At 42.3% G+C, this 16,734-nt stretch overlaps 1 protein-coding gene across 2 annotated transcripts in view; it reads right to left on the reverse strand.

Moving 5' to 3' along the window:
* The window catches only part of C1H1orf232 (chromosome 1 C1orf232 homolog), a 134,235-nt gene that overhangs the window by 25,635 nt on the left and 91,866 nt on the right, over positions 1-16,734 (reverse strand). Inside the window, exon 1 of one of the 2 annotated variants that reach the window (XM_063453227.1) lies at positions 1,164-1,273. The exons of the other annotated variant lie outside the window; for it this stretch is intronic. Within the exon in view, the coding sequence (XP_063309297.1) occupies positions 1,164-1,247 (84 nt within the window). The 5' untranslated portion in view covers positions 1,248-1,273. Of the gene's footprint in view, positions 1-1,163; positions 1,274-16,734 lie in introns of those variants that run through there. 2 annotated transcript variants of the gene reach the window in all.

Consider the following 16,734-nt stretch of genomic DNA (forward strand, 5'->3'; position numbering starts at 1 on the left):
TTTTTTCAGTTCAGCTCTTTTAAAGGACCACTATAGTGCCAGGAAAACATACTCGTTTTCCTGGCACAATAGTGCCCTGAGGGTGCCCCCACCCTCAGAGTCCCCCTCCCTCCGGGCTGAAGGGGAAGGAAGGGGTTAATCCCTTACCTTTTTTCCCCCGCTGGGCTCCCTTGGCGCTGGGGACTCTCCTCCTTCTTCTGCCGTCATCGGCTGAATGCGCATGCGCGGGAAAGAGCCGCCCGAGCATTCAGCCAGTCTCACAGGAAAGCATTCTCGATGCTTTCCTATGGACGCTGGAGTCTTCTCACTGTGAAAATCACAGTGAGAAGCGCGGAAGCGTCTCTAGCGGCTGCCAATGAGACAGCCACTAGAGGATGGATTAACCCATTTGTAAACATAGCAGTTTCTCTGAAACTGCTATGTTTACAGCAGAAAGGGTTAATCCTAGATGGACCTGGCACCCAGACCCCTTCATTAAGCTGAAGTGGTCTGGGTGCCTATAGTGGTCCTTTAACCTTCAATTTGAAATTCATTTTGGATTCTCACTTTAATGAATAACATCACAATATGGCTAGTAAAAAAAAAACAAAAAAACTGTAAATATGTCGTGTGGGTTAAGAGGGAGGTTGAGAGCAGTGATTCTCATTCTATAGTTACTTTGTACCCAATTTCCCCAATGTTATGTAATATATTGCAACACCAGTTCTACAAAATAGCTTCACTAGGCTCTTTCCAATGTCAAATGGATTTCCATTGTACTTAGAAAGTACTACAGTAACTAATTTCTACAGTAACTAATTTCTACAGTAACTAATTTTTTGTGGGCATGTGCCTGGGGTTTAAGGAATAAAACACTCATTCATACGATTGGCGAATGGCGACCCACTGAAATACTATGGGATAAGAAAAACTACTATAACATATTGTCTTTCCAATAGTCATTACAGACTTTTTTTTTATTAACTCATAAACTTTACATTTGATACATTTTGTTTCTATTTGAAATAAAAAAAATAAAACTTGTTTGTAATTTCTGTCATGCATTGTTTCTTAATGAGTGCACACCTTACCCCTCACCTTATCAGTGTGTATTTATGTATTTTACTATTTTTCCCACCACATTGTCTTGCCTAATGTACTCTTCCGTTCAACCCCCACCTTACCTCCTCCTGTATTTCTCCATCTTCTTCTGCATTGAAGGTCTGCAGAACTTTCGATTTGTAAACTTTCCAGAAGGCCTGACTCATAATGCCAAGTGCTAAGAACAGGGGAAAGTCCTGCCAGTGGAACTTAGGAGCTGATAGTTGATGAGATCCGGTGCAGAATGCTCTTCTCCAAGATACAGTTCTTCCTCTGTTCTATAAACTATATTTCAAAGGACATTTCAATGTGTGCACATCCTCTGTAAATTTCAGTGCAAAAATTATATCCTGCAATGGTGGTTATGTGAAGACATCTAATAATATACTACTCCTCACACAAGAGCCTTTTTTTCTGTGTAGATCTTCTAATTAACAGTGTCATATGATGCACAAAGAAACGTTGGTATTCTTAGCATCTCACATTATCCTGAGCTTCTCAGGTACAGGGTTCCCTGGCCTTATTGGCTATAACACACCTGGGTCTTGTGACCTCATTAAATTTGCATGATGTTCTTACAAAAGAAATATGATAGGGGATATGTGCCAAGCTGAAGGATTGATCCAAAGCAGGAAGTGAGAGACGAAAGACTGTCATCTACCTTGTGCATATCTAAACCCTCATACTAAATGCAAACATAAATCTACATCTATGTGGAACTTCAACCCTTCGCTAGTATTAGCTGTCTACTTAGTTTAGTGTGGCAGTGTTTGCACTGTCCCAGGTTTTTCCTTGGTTTTGCACCCCTCCCTGTCACAGGTGTCTCATTACAGGACCCTATTTAGCCTTGACAGAGAGTCCCAGTAAGAAGTATTTCCCAAGTAAGTGGATTCATCTCATAAGAGCAAGCATCAGGCTGTTAGAGTAGGACCTGCCAAGAATGGGGTACATTGACGTTGTGGCAGGCTTATGCAATATATGATCATATAATGTAACTAATCCCCTATTATAGTTTTTCCTAGGTGAGGTGTTTTTAAATAAAACTATTACAATCTCTAAGATTTAAAATCAATGTTTAGTGAATAGGTGAGTGCGCTGGATTGTGTATTTTGTGTGTGTATATATATATATATATATATATATATATATATATATATATATATTGTGATAAAGTGAAGGCAGATAGGCCTATAACATTTAACCCCTGGGGGAGTATGTGTAGTATGTGTTGTAGGCAACACAAGCCAAAGTTTAGTTATGGGCCCTGGGGTGGAGCATATGGAGAGCAGGGTGGGCCAATGCTCCACTCCGCAGTTTGCATACAACTGGGAGAAATAAGTTCCAGGCCAGAGTTTTGATCTGTCTCCAACCCACTGCTCAGCTGCAGATAATCAGCTGCAGCAGTGGGAATAAACCCCTCCCTGCTAGGCAGGTAAAGGGGGATTGCTGGCTTCCTCCCTGGAAGCAGGTAGGAGAGACGCTGTTTTCTCCTGTGAGAGAGTCAAGGAGACTGAGCACTGGGTGTGCAGAAGGAAAGCAGTTAAAGGGACTCTCCAGGCAGCCTGTTTTACTCACCTGGTTCCAGTGCCGGGAGCCTCGTGAAGCCGCACCCCCTATTTCGTCAAAATGACAAAATAGGCGGGTGCGAGCAGGGAGCAATCAGACGCTTCCATTTGGAAGGGTTATTGCTCCCTTGTGCGCATGCGCGGCTTCGCCACACATGTGCACATACTTCATAGGGCGGCATTCATGCCGCCCTATGAAGTCCTGAGCGCACTACCGCGCATGCGCATAGTGTGCGCGGCCGCGAGCTGAGCTGACTGACAGCTCAGCTTGCGGTCTTTGCCCGCCTCCTCTCCTCTGCTGACAGGCAGGAGAGAGAAGGCGCGCACACAGTGGCTTCTCTCTCCTGCACACGTCAGACGTATTTATACGTCTGATGTGTACATGGCCTTTCTAGGGCCATACATGATAGGAAGTCCCTCTGGTGGCCGTCTGAGTCACGGCCACTGGAGGTATTCCTATCAATCAATGAAAACACTGTATTTTCTCTGAAAATACAGTGTTTACATTAGGTTGTCTGCAGGGAGCTATAGATCTCACCTCAACAAATACAATAAGCTGTAGTTGTTCAGGTGACTATAGTGACCCTTTAAGGCTGGCTTGGAGCACTGGGTGTGCAGAAGGGAAAGCAGTTAAGGCTGGCTTGGAGCACTGGGAGTGCAGAAGGAAGCAGTCAAGGCTGGCTTGGAGCACTGGGAGGACCTGCTGAGGGCTGTGGTACAGGCAACCGCTAAACAACAAGACACCAACCATTTACTGCCTGCACAGGTTAAAAACCTAAGGGACGCTCAGCAGGAGAATAGAGCTGCCCTTACTGAAGTTTTGCAGATTGCCCCCTGCAGGGAGCATGGGGACAAAGGACCCCGTAACCAAGCTACTGACATCCTGCATAAGATGACAGAGGCAGTAGAAGAAGTCTTTAGCAAGCTGAAAAGCAGGGAGGCAGCAAAGTGGGATGTTGAGAAACACGCAGAAGAGAGAGAACAGGAATTAAAAGTCAAGAAGGATGAAATTGAGCCTGAAAGTAGTAATAAAATGGAAGAGGGTGAAAAGCCAGCTGGATCCTCCAAGGACCAAAAAGCAAAATAAAAAAGGGGAGTTAAGAGACCAGCCAAACTAAAGGAAAAAACAGAATTTTCAAGAGAGCGTGACGGTGACACTAATGACATGCACCAAAGTAAGAAAGGTCAGAAGAATCAGAAGGGAGAACGAGATAAACTGATTAATGAAGTTGACAAGTGTTTGTTTGAAAATCAAAACATTGCAGCTTCACGTGAAAGTCTCAAACTTGCTCTGAGTGGCATCACAACAGATAAATAGGTCTTGGAAAAAGAGTTGGAAACAAATATTTTCACGCTCAGAAACTGAATCTTGCATGTTTCAAGAGAATGCTGGAAAGACATTTGAAAACGGAAAGGTACTGATAAATCTTCCCAAGGCAACAAAAGGAGAAAGAATGACTGTGACTAAGGCCAGCAGTGTCAAGTCGGTTTGTGCTATAAAGAATGAGACAAGTAAAAATACACAGTGTAAAGGGGATAAGACTAAAGCATGCAGAAACATCCTAAAGAAAAAGATGAAAAAATATATGCAAGGCCAAGTGTTGGTGGTAAGCAAAAACCACCCAGAAGGTGTAAGTAAAGCTAGTGAATACAGCCAGGGAAAGAAACCTGAAGCAGATGCCACTGATGTACACCCAAGTGAACAAGTCAAAGGCGTGAAAAGCAGACTGACTTGGGGAGTCAGAGAAGACAACAGCAGAGGAGCTGAGCAAAATGGAGAGAAGCAAAGCATCCCAGCTGAGCTCAAAAATGCTGTGCACTGTTTAGTAGCAGAGGTTACCCAAAAATGTAAACCAGCTTTTAGACAGTTAGGCAGAGTCCCCCCCTGACCCCCATGTACATGTTTTATGCTGTTTTGGAAAGTTACAGGGTCAATAAAGGGCTTGCCCATTTCAGTTTTCCAGATTGGCTTGCTGGGTCTATGTTGCCTTTTGAGATCATATGGTAGCCCAGGAATGAAAACTACCCCCATGATGGCATACCATTTGCAATAGTAGACAACCCAAGGTATTGCAAACGGGGTATGTCCAGGTTTTTTTTAGAAGCCACTTAGTCACAAACACTGGCCAAAATTAGCATTCAAATTTATTTTTTGCATTTTTCACCCACAAACAAATATTAACAATAACTTTGGCCAGTGTTTGTGACCTAGTGGCTACTAAAAAAGACTGGACATACCCCATTTGCAATACTTTGGGTTGTCTAATATTGCAAATGGTATACCATCATGGGGGTAATTCTCATTCCTGGGCTACCATATGGTCTCAAAGGCAACGTAACCAATCTGGCGAATTTCAATGTGAAAAAAACTGAAAAATTTAACATGCTATATTTGACCCTGTAACTTCCCAAAACACCATAACACCTGTACATAGGGGGTGCTGTTTTACATGTGAGACATCTCTGAATACAAATATGTGTATTTTATTGCCATAAAAGCAAACAGTATTATTACATAATTGGAGAGAAAAAAAGAGAAACTTACTAGTATACCTAAAGGGTACAAACACAATAGAGCAGTACACCTACTAGGTTCTAGTATATAGAACAGCAGTCCATAAAATAAAATTTAACTTTTAATAATCAATTTAAAAGTGATAAATAAAAACAAAACACAATTTCTAGGGACAGAGCTCATAAAGAAGACAGGGCTTGTAGAGAAGAGGAGAAACACAGACCTAATCGTTAATCGTTTAACGAAAAAATGCCACAAACGTAGATTAGTAGCTGGCTGCACTGTTGAAGGGAGGGGGAAATGGGTGAGGAAAAAAATCCGAACGCTAAAAATCCCCAGCGTCCCCACCTCAATCCTAACCCTAAATGCTATCTAGGTCAACGAGAATCCTGTCTCCTCTAATTCTAACTGCAAAATACAGTCCTGTTTCTTGTCGCACTGTCCCTACTAAAATCAAATAGAGTATTGATCGAGAGGAGGGTGGACGGGTTCAAAGTTCTGTAACTAACTGCATCAGTGTTGCACATATCTTTCCTGTCTGTCTGCCTCCCCCCTCCTTTCTGAAAAGTCCTGACGCGCGTTTCGCCGACTCGCGGCTCTACCAGGGGAACCGAGTGTACATTAGGTCATCATTTAAATATCCCGCCCTCTCCTCGGATTGGCTTCTGATTTTGCCAACGTAGGGGAGGGGGTGGAGACTGGCCATAACCGAAATTAACCCTTCCGGGTCCGAAATGATATACGAGCAGATAGGCACTGAATCTGTAAAGATCAAAGTATGAATTATGAAATAATAATCATTTGTTTGATAAAGTTCAGCTAGAAAGAGGATAACACTTAAAGAACACATGGAGGATGTGCAAAGACTCAAAGAGTAAATCGTCCTTCAACTTGTTAGCAAAATTGACTCCTCCATGATTATAAAAGAGTGTCTCAAATGTAATGTGTCAACAATTTAGCAACAGTGTTGCTTCCCATTACTCCAACTCCTTGTTAGAAAAATCTTACAGTAAGGATAAACACAGTATTTTATTCTCTCTCTATTACTTAGCCCCCCCCTGTATTTCTTGTGTACATTGTATGATGTCAAAAAAGGAAAACAAACAATGATGATTTATCCTTTATGTCACTATTGTGCAATGTCACATGCTCAAAGAAGTGACAAAGACAGGAACAAGTAGAAGAGGGGGGGGGGGAGAGACATAAGGGAACAGTAAAACAGGAGGAAGAGAACAGAAGGAAAACTAGGTAGAATTAAAATTAAGATTACACATCCCTCAATTATAGAAAATAGGAGATTATTGTCCTTGATATAGATCAAAGCTTTTATGTTGTATATAAAACATCCAATTAATCCATATTTAAAAAAAAAAAAATATTATTTTTTTAAAAGGGATGATTGATATAGACATATATTTCCTAAAGTTCTTCAATGGGGTATGGAGATGCATCAGTCACACATAGTGATTCCAGTAAAAGGAAGTTACATAACATTTCTTACTTATTTATGAATGAATAAACGGAGTAAAATTGAATTCCTCGTTTAATCCTTTAGGGTACAATGTTTGGAACATGTAGATCCATCTGGACTCAGCTTTCAATAAGGAGACATTAACGTCCCCCTTTCTGTGATTCTGAAATATTTTCTGAATCACTTGGAATTTTAACACACTAGGTTTTGAGGCATGGTTTAGTCTTACGTGTTTAGCTATAGGTGTTTCAATATGTACATTCATAACTGAATTCACATGTTGTAAAACTCTTCGACGCAGTTGTTGATATGTCTTGCCGATGTACTGTAAACCACAGTCGCATGTTATAAGGTATATTACATTTGTAGAACTGCAATTAATAAATGTATTAACCACTACGTCTTTGGATGTTCTTTTATTGTGCACCGTTTTGGAGGGTAAAATAAAATCACAAGCCTTACAGTGGCCGCATTTAAAGAGACACTTTGTTTGAAGCCATGTCGGTGTAGTTTGTACTGGTTTTAGATGGCTATTAGTTAAATAATCCGCCAGATTTTTGGCTCTCTGAAAAGTCATAGAGGGCTGGTTAGAAATTGCTTCCTTGAGGCATGTGTCATATTGTAATACCGGCCAATTTTTGGATAGAACCTTTAGTGCCAGGTCCCAATTTCTATCGTATGTCCCTATAAACCTAGTTGTGCCTGGGATGGTGGAGGTATTTTTTGGAGGTCTGTGTAGACTTTCTGATCTGTCCACAGTTTTTGTCCTTTGATAGGCTTTCTTTAAAATCCTGTTGGGATAGCCTAAATTTTTAAATCTTGACACTGTTGCTAAATTGTTGACACATTACATTTGAGACACTCTGTTTATAATCATGGAGGAGTCAATTTTGCTAACAAGTTGAAGGACGATTTACTCTTTGAGTCTTTGCACATCCTCCATGTGTTCTTTAAGTGTTATCCTTTTTCTAGCTGAACTTTATCAAACAAATGATTATTATTTCATAATTCATACTTTGATCTTTACAGATTCAGTGCCTATCTGCTCGTATATCATTTCGGACCCGGAAGGGTTAATTGCGGTTATGGCCAGTCTCCACCCCCTCCCCTACGTTAACAAAATCAGAAGCCAATCCGAGGAGAGGGCGGGATATTTAAATGATGACCTAATGTACACTCGGTTCCCCTGGTAGAGCCGCGAGTCGGCGAAACGCGCGTCAGGACTTTTCAGAAAGGAGGGGGGAGGCAGACAGACAGGAAAGATATGTGCAACACTGATGCAGTTAGTTACAGAACTTTGAACCCGTCCACCCTCCTCTCGATCAATACTCTATTTGATTTTAGTAGGGACAGTGCGACAAGAAACAGGACTGTATTTTGCAGTTAGAATTAGAGGAGACAGGATTCTCGTTGACCTAGATAGCATTTAGGGTTAGGATTGAGGTGGGGACGCTGGGGATTTTTAGCGTTCGGATTTTTTTCCTCACCCATTTCCCCCTCCCTTCAACAGTGCAGCCAGCTACTAATCTACGTTTGTGGCATTTTTTCGTTAAACGATTAACGATTAGGTCTGTGTTTCTCCTCTTCTCTACAAGCCCTGTCTTCTTTATGAGCTCTGTCCCTAGAAATTGTGTTTTGTTTTTATTTATCACTTTTAACCCCTTAAGGACACATGACATGTGTGACCTGTCATGATTCCCTTTTATTCCAGAAGTTTGGTCCTTAAGGGGTTAAATTGATTATTAAAAGTGAAATTTAATTTTATGGACTGCTGTTCTATATACTAGAACCTAGTAGGTGTACTGCTCTATTGTGTTTGTACCCTTTAGGTATACTAGTAAGTTTCTCTTTTTTTTTTCTCCAGTTATTACTCAGTAGGGGTTACCCCCAGTCAATTCCAGCAGTTTGACACACTCTCCCTATCATTTTCTTTCTCTATGGCAAAAGTATTATTACATTCACAGTTAAAATGTCACATAGAACTAAAGAAATATCAAAATTGCTTATTTTCTCTAATTGTTTTTATATTTTATTCATATTAAATAATGTTTTGTAGCTAAATATTTGATGTTAAATGAAAGCCCTGTTTCCCCTAAATAAAATGACATATAAGTGTGGGTGCATTAAGAGGTGAATTACGGTTGAACAGACATATAGTCAAATTCCAGGTTTTGTTTTGATCACAATGTGTACATTTGGCTCAGTCCTTATGGGGTTAATGGCAAGTGTAATCTTATTTCTTAGGCCCTTAAAATCTAAAACTGCCACACCTTTTACAGCTTTTCTTTAGCTTTCTATTTGATCTTTAGTCTTTGCAACTAGTCTGTAACTGATACATTTGAACAGGAGCTCACATTGTATCTGGAAATAGAATAAGTAGATAAATAATTCCTTACATCTCCCATGGCGGTAAAGTATGGAAATATAGGTATGCAAATCCTTAGAATGTACCTAGTAAGCAACCCACTATTTACAATACTTAATAGCTATATCTGTACAGAGATAAATTATTTTTCTATAAAAATAAGCTCAAGACAAACATTATGATTTTTCAGTGCATTAACAATGGAAAGTCCAAAATCTTGACTGGAAAATTTAATATATGTTAAGCAAATATGATTTTTTTTTTACTGTAATATCAGTACTGAATTTGTGTAATAATAAAAAAAAAAAGTATATGCAGAAGTTATGTATCTAATAATAACACTACTTGTAACCATTAGCCCAATATACATGATGCTGCAATACTATGATATTGGAAAGGGGCTAATCTGATGTTTCCATTGTTTACAATGCAATATGGAAATTGTGAGACATGTCCTGCTTTCTGTTTGTAAAGCTAATTGATGTAGAAAACTCTAATGTGCTAATACTTTGAGGGGTTTACAATATATATTCCTTTTGTGTTTCTAGTTTCCAAATATTCAGTCTATATACACACTGGTTTGAATCACTCCACCTAAATCAAGGTGTAGGGTTCATGTCCTTGGGACTAATTGATTTTTTTTTTTTTTTGGACAATTGTCCACCTCACATTCAGTCTCAGTCCACGCGGCATCATAGAACAGCCTCATCAAAGAGTGGCACGTCAACATTTCTTTGATTCAAAGATTTAACTATCAGTAAATATGTAAAACTCATTGTCCCCTAATTTATTCATGTTGATGATTCTACCGTTTTTAATTGTATCTGTCTTGCTTACAGATATTTCTCATACTTCTCATTTTACCTTTTTTTTTTCATCATCTTTTCCTACTACTTTTTCTTCCCTCTTTTTTTCCTACCAACAAGAGTGGAACCTTTCACTCATATAGCTACCAAACGCTGAACCTGGTGGATGGAGTCTCTTTGTTAATGGGATAATCATTTCTCACATGCATGCGTTTACTAATTTTTATTCCACAGTAACAACTGATACTTTTCGTACTAAAACTGCAGCTCTCAGAGACTCTTGATGAGGGTATGCTGGAGTTAAAGGGACACTATAGTCACCAGAACAACTACAGCTTATTGTATTTATTCTGGTGAGTATAATTATTGATATCAGGATTTTTGAAGAAAACACTGTCTTTTCAGAGAGAAAAGTCTAGGGATACCTCCACTGGCCACTCCTCAGATGGCTACTAGAGGTGTTTTCTGTGGGAGTGCTGCAGAGTGTGCAAGACTGCCGTTCAGTGTCTCCAATCTCTGCATGGAGATTCTGAACTTTCCTCGTAGAGATGCATTGATTCAATTAATCTCTATGAGGAGATGTTGATTGGTCAGGGCTGTGTTTGACTTGTGCTGGCTCTGCCCTTGATCAGCCTCCTTGGCAGTCTCAGCCAATCCTATGGGAAAGAATGGTTATTAGCTCAGAGAATCACTTCTGATTATATCAGCCAAGCAGGCAGATCAGAGGCAGAGCCAGCAGCTGTAGACTTGAAAACAAGTAACATTTTACTATATTTAGGGTAGCAAGGGGAGGCCAGGGGGGCTAATTTGTGGTTTTAACACTATATGATCAGGAATACATGTTTGTGTTCCTGATTGCATAGTGTTCTTTTAAGATATAAATGCAAGTTCCTCTACAGCAATTTATTGCAAGGTATACCCAGCAAATGTGATAATTTCCCCTTCGCTAATCAATCTTGGTTACGTTGAGTGAGTCCTACTGGTATACAACTGTATTTGCATACTCGTATCTACCAGTACAACCCATTTGATGCCATTCAGTTTTATATATAAACCCACAGCCACTGAATGTCAATTTTTTTTTACAAATAACTTTATAGTTACTGCATATTAAAAGAAAACACTAAAGTTATACATAAATATCTTTTTTTTATTAAATGCTGGAGTGTTTAAAAAAAACTATTTAGATTACATGTCCTAGACCACGAAGAGAGCGGTCGCATGCTTGAGCAGCCCCATACTGAGTTGGTACTCAGTCAGTGAAACTACTGACCCCGAGAGCATCAAAAATTCATCCACAACATGTTTCAGCATAAAGGCAAAAGACATACTGAGAAGATGGACAAATCCAACGTTTTTGGAGTTAAAACGGAACAGGGGAGATATCCACACCAGCAAGAGGGGAGCCAAGATAGCACTGAGGACGAACTGGATCAAGCTCAGGAGTCCCCGACCTCAAACCTTCCACCAGGGCTGCCATCAGAAATCTTGGGGCCCCTGACACAGTTCAAAGTGTGGGCCCCCTGGGCCCGCCCCCGAGTCTGCCCCTGGGGGCCCATTCTGAGTCCACCCACAAGGATGGCCTGTGTGGTGTGTAAAATGTATACAGATTGCACATTTGTATAATGAATGTAGTTTTGTGTGTTTTAGATAAAGTGTGTGTTTGTGTAGTGAATGCAGAGTGTTTGTGTTGTGGTTTTAGTGTGTGTATGGTGAATGCTGTGTGTGTTTGTGTTGTGGTTTAAGTGTGTGTATGGTGAATGCAGTGTGTGTTTGTGTTGTGGTTTTAGTGTGTGTATGGTGAATGCAGTGTGTGTGTTGTAGTTTTAGTGTGTGTATGGTGAATGCAGTGTGTGTTTGTGTTGTAGTTGCAGTGTGTGTTTGTGTTGTGGTTTTAGTGTTTGTGTGGTGAATGCAGTGTTTGTGTTGTGGTTTTAGTGTGTGTATGGTGAATGCAGTGCATGTTTGTGTTGTGGTTTTAGTGTGTGTATGGTGAATGCAATGCATGTTTGTGTTGTGGTTTTAGTGTGTGTATGGTGAATGCAATGCATGTTTGTGTTGTGGTTTTAGTGTGTGTGTTGTGGTTTTAGTGTTTGCATGGTGAATGCAGTGTGTGTGTTGTGGTTTTAGTGTGTGTATGGTGAATGCAGTGTGTGTTTGCGTTGTGGTTTTAGTGTGTGTATGGTGAATGCAGTGCGTGTTTGTGTTGTGGTTTTAGTGTGTGTATGGTGAATGCAGTGCGTGTTTGTGTTATGGTTTTACTGTGTGTGTATGGTGAATGCAGTGCATGTTTGTGTTGTGGTTTTAGTGTGTGTATGGTGAATGCAGTGCATGTTTGTGTTGTGGTTTTAGTGTGTGTATGGCGAATGCAGTGTTTGTTTTTGTTGTGGCTTTAGTGTGTGTAAGGTGAATGCAGTGTGTTTGTGTTGTGGTTTTAGTGTGCGTATGGTGAATGCAGAGTGTGTGTTGTGGTTTTAGTGTGTGTATAGTGAATGCAGTGTATGTTTGTATTGTAGTTTTAGTGTGCGTATGGTGAATGCAGTGCGTGTGTGTGTATGGTGAATACAGTGTGTGTGTTGTAGTTTTAGTGTGTGTATGGTGAATGCAGTGTGTGTGTTGTGGTTTTAGTGTGTGTTTGCAGTGTGTGTGTTGTGGTTTTAGTGTGTGTATGCAGTGTGTGTGTGTTGTGGTTTTAGTGTGTGTATGCAGTGTGTGTGTTGTGGTTTTAGTGTGTGTATGCAGTGTGTGTGTGTTGTGGTTTTAGTGTGTGTATGCAGTGTGTGTTGTGGTTTTAGTGTGTGTATGCAGTGTGTGTGTGTGTTGTGGTTTTAGTGTGTGTATGCAGTGTGTGTGTTGTGGTTTTAGTGTGTGTATGCAGTGTGTGTGTTGTGGTTTTAGTATGTGTATGCAGTGTGTGTGTTGTGGTTTTAGTGTGTGTATGCAGTGTGTGTGTTGTGGTTTTAGTGTGTGTATGCAGTGTGTGTGTGTGTGTTGTGGTTTTAGTGTGTGTATGCAGTGTGTGTGTGTGTTGTGGTTTTAGTGTGTGTATGCAGTGTGTGTGTTGTGGTTTTAGTGTGTGTATGCAGTGTGTATGTTGTGGTTTTAGTGTGTGTATGCAGTGTGTGTGTTGTGGTTTTAGTGTGTGTTGTGGTTTTAGTGTATGTAAAATAGGGGGCTGCATGGGGGGGGAGGGGAGCCATTTGGGAAATTTGACATTTTATTCCCCCCTCCCTGCTTCTTACCTGGCCAGGGAGGGGGGAGATCGCATCCCTGGTGGTCCGGTGGTCTGGTAGAGGGAGCCAGCCGCTGTAGAATGTAGACGGGGACCAGCCAGCACATCCTTACTCTCCAGCAGCTCCTGCCTGTAAGTCTCGCGAGCTGTGCCTGTTTGCCGCGCGGAGCGTTGCCATGGTAACCCGTGACAACGCTCTGCCAGCCGCGGAGCTCGCGAGACTTACAGGCAGGAGCAGCTGGAGTGTAAGGATTTGTTGGCTGGTCCCCCGCCTGCATTGTACAGGTAGCCGGGGCCCGAGGTGAACATATAGATAGCGATAATCGCTATCTATATGAACACAAATAGAATGCGGGGCCCGGGACTCCCTGAGCGGTCCGGGCCCCCCAGGACCGCCGGGCCCATGACAACCGTTATGGTTGTCATGCCCTGATGGCGGCCCTGCCTTCCACTAACACAGGGTGTGCATAAATCTATGCTGGACTCAATGTCCACTAAAATACAGCAAATGCAGACATCTTGATGATCCTCAAGTGTCCTTTGAAAAAGCCTGTATGAAGATGAAACACTTTAGTGTTTTATTGTTGTTTTATACTATATTTTTGGTTTTAATAGTTTGGTTACTGTGACAAACTGCCATTTGCCACTGGGCATTGGAGATAACTTATTGCTAGCCTCCTGCCCTGCGACTATGGCCCTGGAAGGTATTGCCCTTTGAGACTTGTATTTGGGCCCAATGGATGTTTGTATGCTGTTCCTGGCCCTTTAAATACTTGGGAGCAGTGTTCCAACTTTTGAACTGGCACTTCGAATGCAGTCGAAGTGCCGAAGCCGTCGAAGTGCCCAAGTCGTCGAAGTGGCCGCCATTACAGTTGAACACGTGGTGGCAGCCATTTTAATCCAGTCGAACGCGGTAAACTGCACCTTTCCCTACTCTTCGACACTGCAGCTGGAGACTAAGTCCCGTTCGAAGATTCGAACACACGTTCGAACGGGACTTTGTCATTTCTGGGTGTAAAACAGACCTCTGGTAGACAATGGAACACCACGGAAACAACCCCGGTTTCACTTCGACACTTCGACTAAAGTCGAAGTGAGTTCGACGATTCGAACGGCGCCTTCGGATGGGACTTTGTAACTTTTCAGGGCAGAAATAGACCGACCGCACAGCCTGAATCTGTGGAACTGTTTTGGGCAGGGAAATGCGCTTGCGGTCGGTCATAAAGGACTTCCAGCTAACTCTTTAACCCCTGGATGGAATTAGCTGAATTTTGGATATGTTTGTAAGTAAAGTATGCTGATTATTAATATGTTTTTTATTAATATTGGATGTTTAAACTGTATGTTATAATTGGGTTACCTCTCAGGCTAAGGGGAGGGAATCTGTGGGAGGTAACCATCGTGTGATTGGGTAATGTTTAATTGGATGTGGGCGTCTCCCTTGCAGGGGAAAATTGCATAAAAGCAGAGTGTGTGTAATTAAACGAGACTTCTTCTTGACCCTCAATACGTAGCCTTGACTCGTTATTGGAGGGAAAAGCTATATCACACTGGGGATTGCTATGCGCTGCATACTCCCTTGAGCTTTAATCACTTGTTCTTGTTCCTGTTACGCTCTCCTTGGGGGGAGAGGTCTTTCCCACACGGTCCTGAATGCTGGAGGTTCATTCAGGGTGGAAGGAAGACGGCGCGGCTCCAGTTAAGCTACGGCGGTTGTGGAGTCTTCGGTGGTTGTGGTGTCGTCTGCAGTGCGTGGAGTCCTCAGGAAGCGCTAGGAGCATCCGTCAACGGAAGGTGATCCGTTACAGTTACAAATAAAACTACAGTAATTTTTTTTTAATCAAGTTTGGACCTTTCTGGGGCGTGGCCTGACCGCAGAACTGAATGGCTGTGCACTAATTCAGCTCCCAACAACCCGACGGACGATCCACCGTAATCAGAGGCACAAAGCGAAAATGGGAAACCCCCAAAAACACCAAGGCTCCCAGCGTACCCCAGGGAAGAACACCATGCAAAAATCGGGTACCTTAACTGGATATTTCACGGAACCGATGGACCGTGAGGCGGAGGCCGCAAAATGGCGTCGGCTGCCGCTCACACTTATTTGGAATCCAACTCTCAGAGCCCAGCGGCATCGGAACTTTCCGACAGATCAATTGAGGACTCCAGCGACCTGGAACTCAGAGATCTCATCAAAAACTTACCCTCCAAGACGGATCTCGCCGCCATGATCAGCAAACTGGAAACCTCATTCCACACGAGGATGGAAGCCATCAATACCGATCTGCAACAAATAAGTCACAGAGTCCAGAATGACCTGGAAGAAGAGAAAGACATGCAGCAATCCCAAATGACCCATCTCTCATCCCTGATTGACTCTCACATGCAATACATGACAGATTTGCAACGACAGATGGACGACCTCGACAACAGAGGCAGACGAAACAACCTAAGAGTGAGAGGGCTACCCGAAGCTCAGGGGGAAGATATAACCAAAACGCTCACTGACTTGTTTAATCTAATAGAGCCTGGAAACAAAATCGTCATAGATAGAGCTCACAGGTCTCTGAAACCAAGGGGCCCCGCTTCAGAGATGCCCCGTGATATCATATGCAGACTACATTATCCCGCGGAGAAGGAAAATATCTTAAAGGCCTTGAGAGACACCAATCCTCCACTCCTATATCGGGGACATGCAGTGCAAATATTCCCGGACCTGTCCTGGCTCACTTTACAAGCAAGACGGGCCCTGAAACCAATAACGGAACACCTCCGCAACCGAGACATCCGCTACAGGTGGGGCTTTCCTTTTGCTCTCATAGTCAACCACAAAGGAACATCACACACTATTACGTCTCACTTAGATGTACAGCCGTTTCTGAGAGCTCTGGACCTGCCAGAAACCCAAGTGCTAGATTGGTACGCTCCCTACCCACGCCAGGAGACTGCACTGCGACCGAGAGGTATTACACCAGTGAAGAAGCGAAGAGCAGACCCAAGACTCGTCTCCCCACTAAGAACACCGACACAGGAGAGGAGACAACGAGCGGAGGGAAGGGGGCAATCGAACACCGGGACTTTCCCTCCACCCATCCCCCCATCAACTCTCACGCAATACAGGACTTAGCTCACCTATCTTCAACAACGGACACTAATAAAGACTGCTCCCACATCTACCCACCCACTGTTAAAGGGAGTCCCAGAAGCAGCTCTAAAAATGTATAATAGTGTCCTAGGGACTGTTGATCGCTATCAATAACGTGGACTACCACACCCATCACCAATCTCGATCAGACCCAAAGTCTCCTCATTCCTCACAGTAACAGGTCGTATGATTGTACAAGTTGTATTCTATGTTGTTAAGGAGGTCCAGGGGCTATCTGGGAGGGAAGTGTAAAGTAATGGGAAGGTTACGGACAGTATACTTGGGACACAGTCTTAGAGGACTTTACTTAAAGACTCCTGGAAGCTGTCATTCTAATTGCTTGCATTATATGAATATGCGTTTACCATAGGCATATGGGGACGCACTTATACATTCCGGGTCCATCTACCGCTACCCTCCTTCATCTCAAGTCCCTTAGATCCATCAGCCTTCCCCTCTCTCTCCTCCATCCCTATCTAACAGACACATCTGAGTTATGAACTTGTCATGTAACTAGCGTACAAAATAATATAGATTGTATTTATGACCGTGTAC

This window comes from Pelobates fuscus, chromosome 1, assembly GCF_036172605.1.
Source record: "Pelobates fuscus isolate aPelFus1 chromosome 1, aPelFus1.pri, whole genome shotgun sequence".
Lineage (NCBI taxonomy): Eukaryota > Metazoa > Chordata > Amphibia > Anura > Pelobatidae > Pelobates > Pelobates fuscus.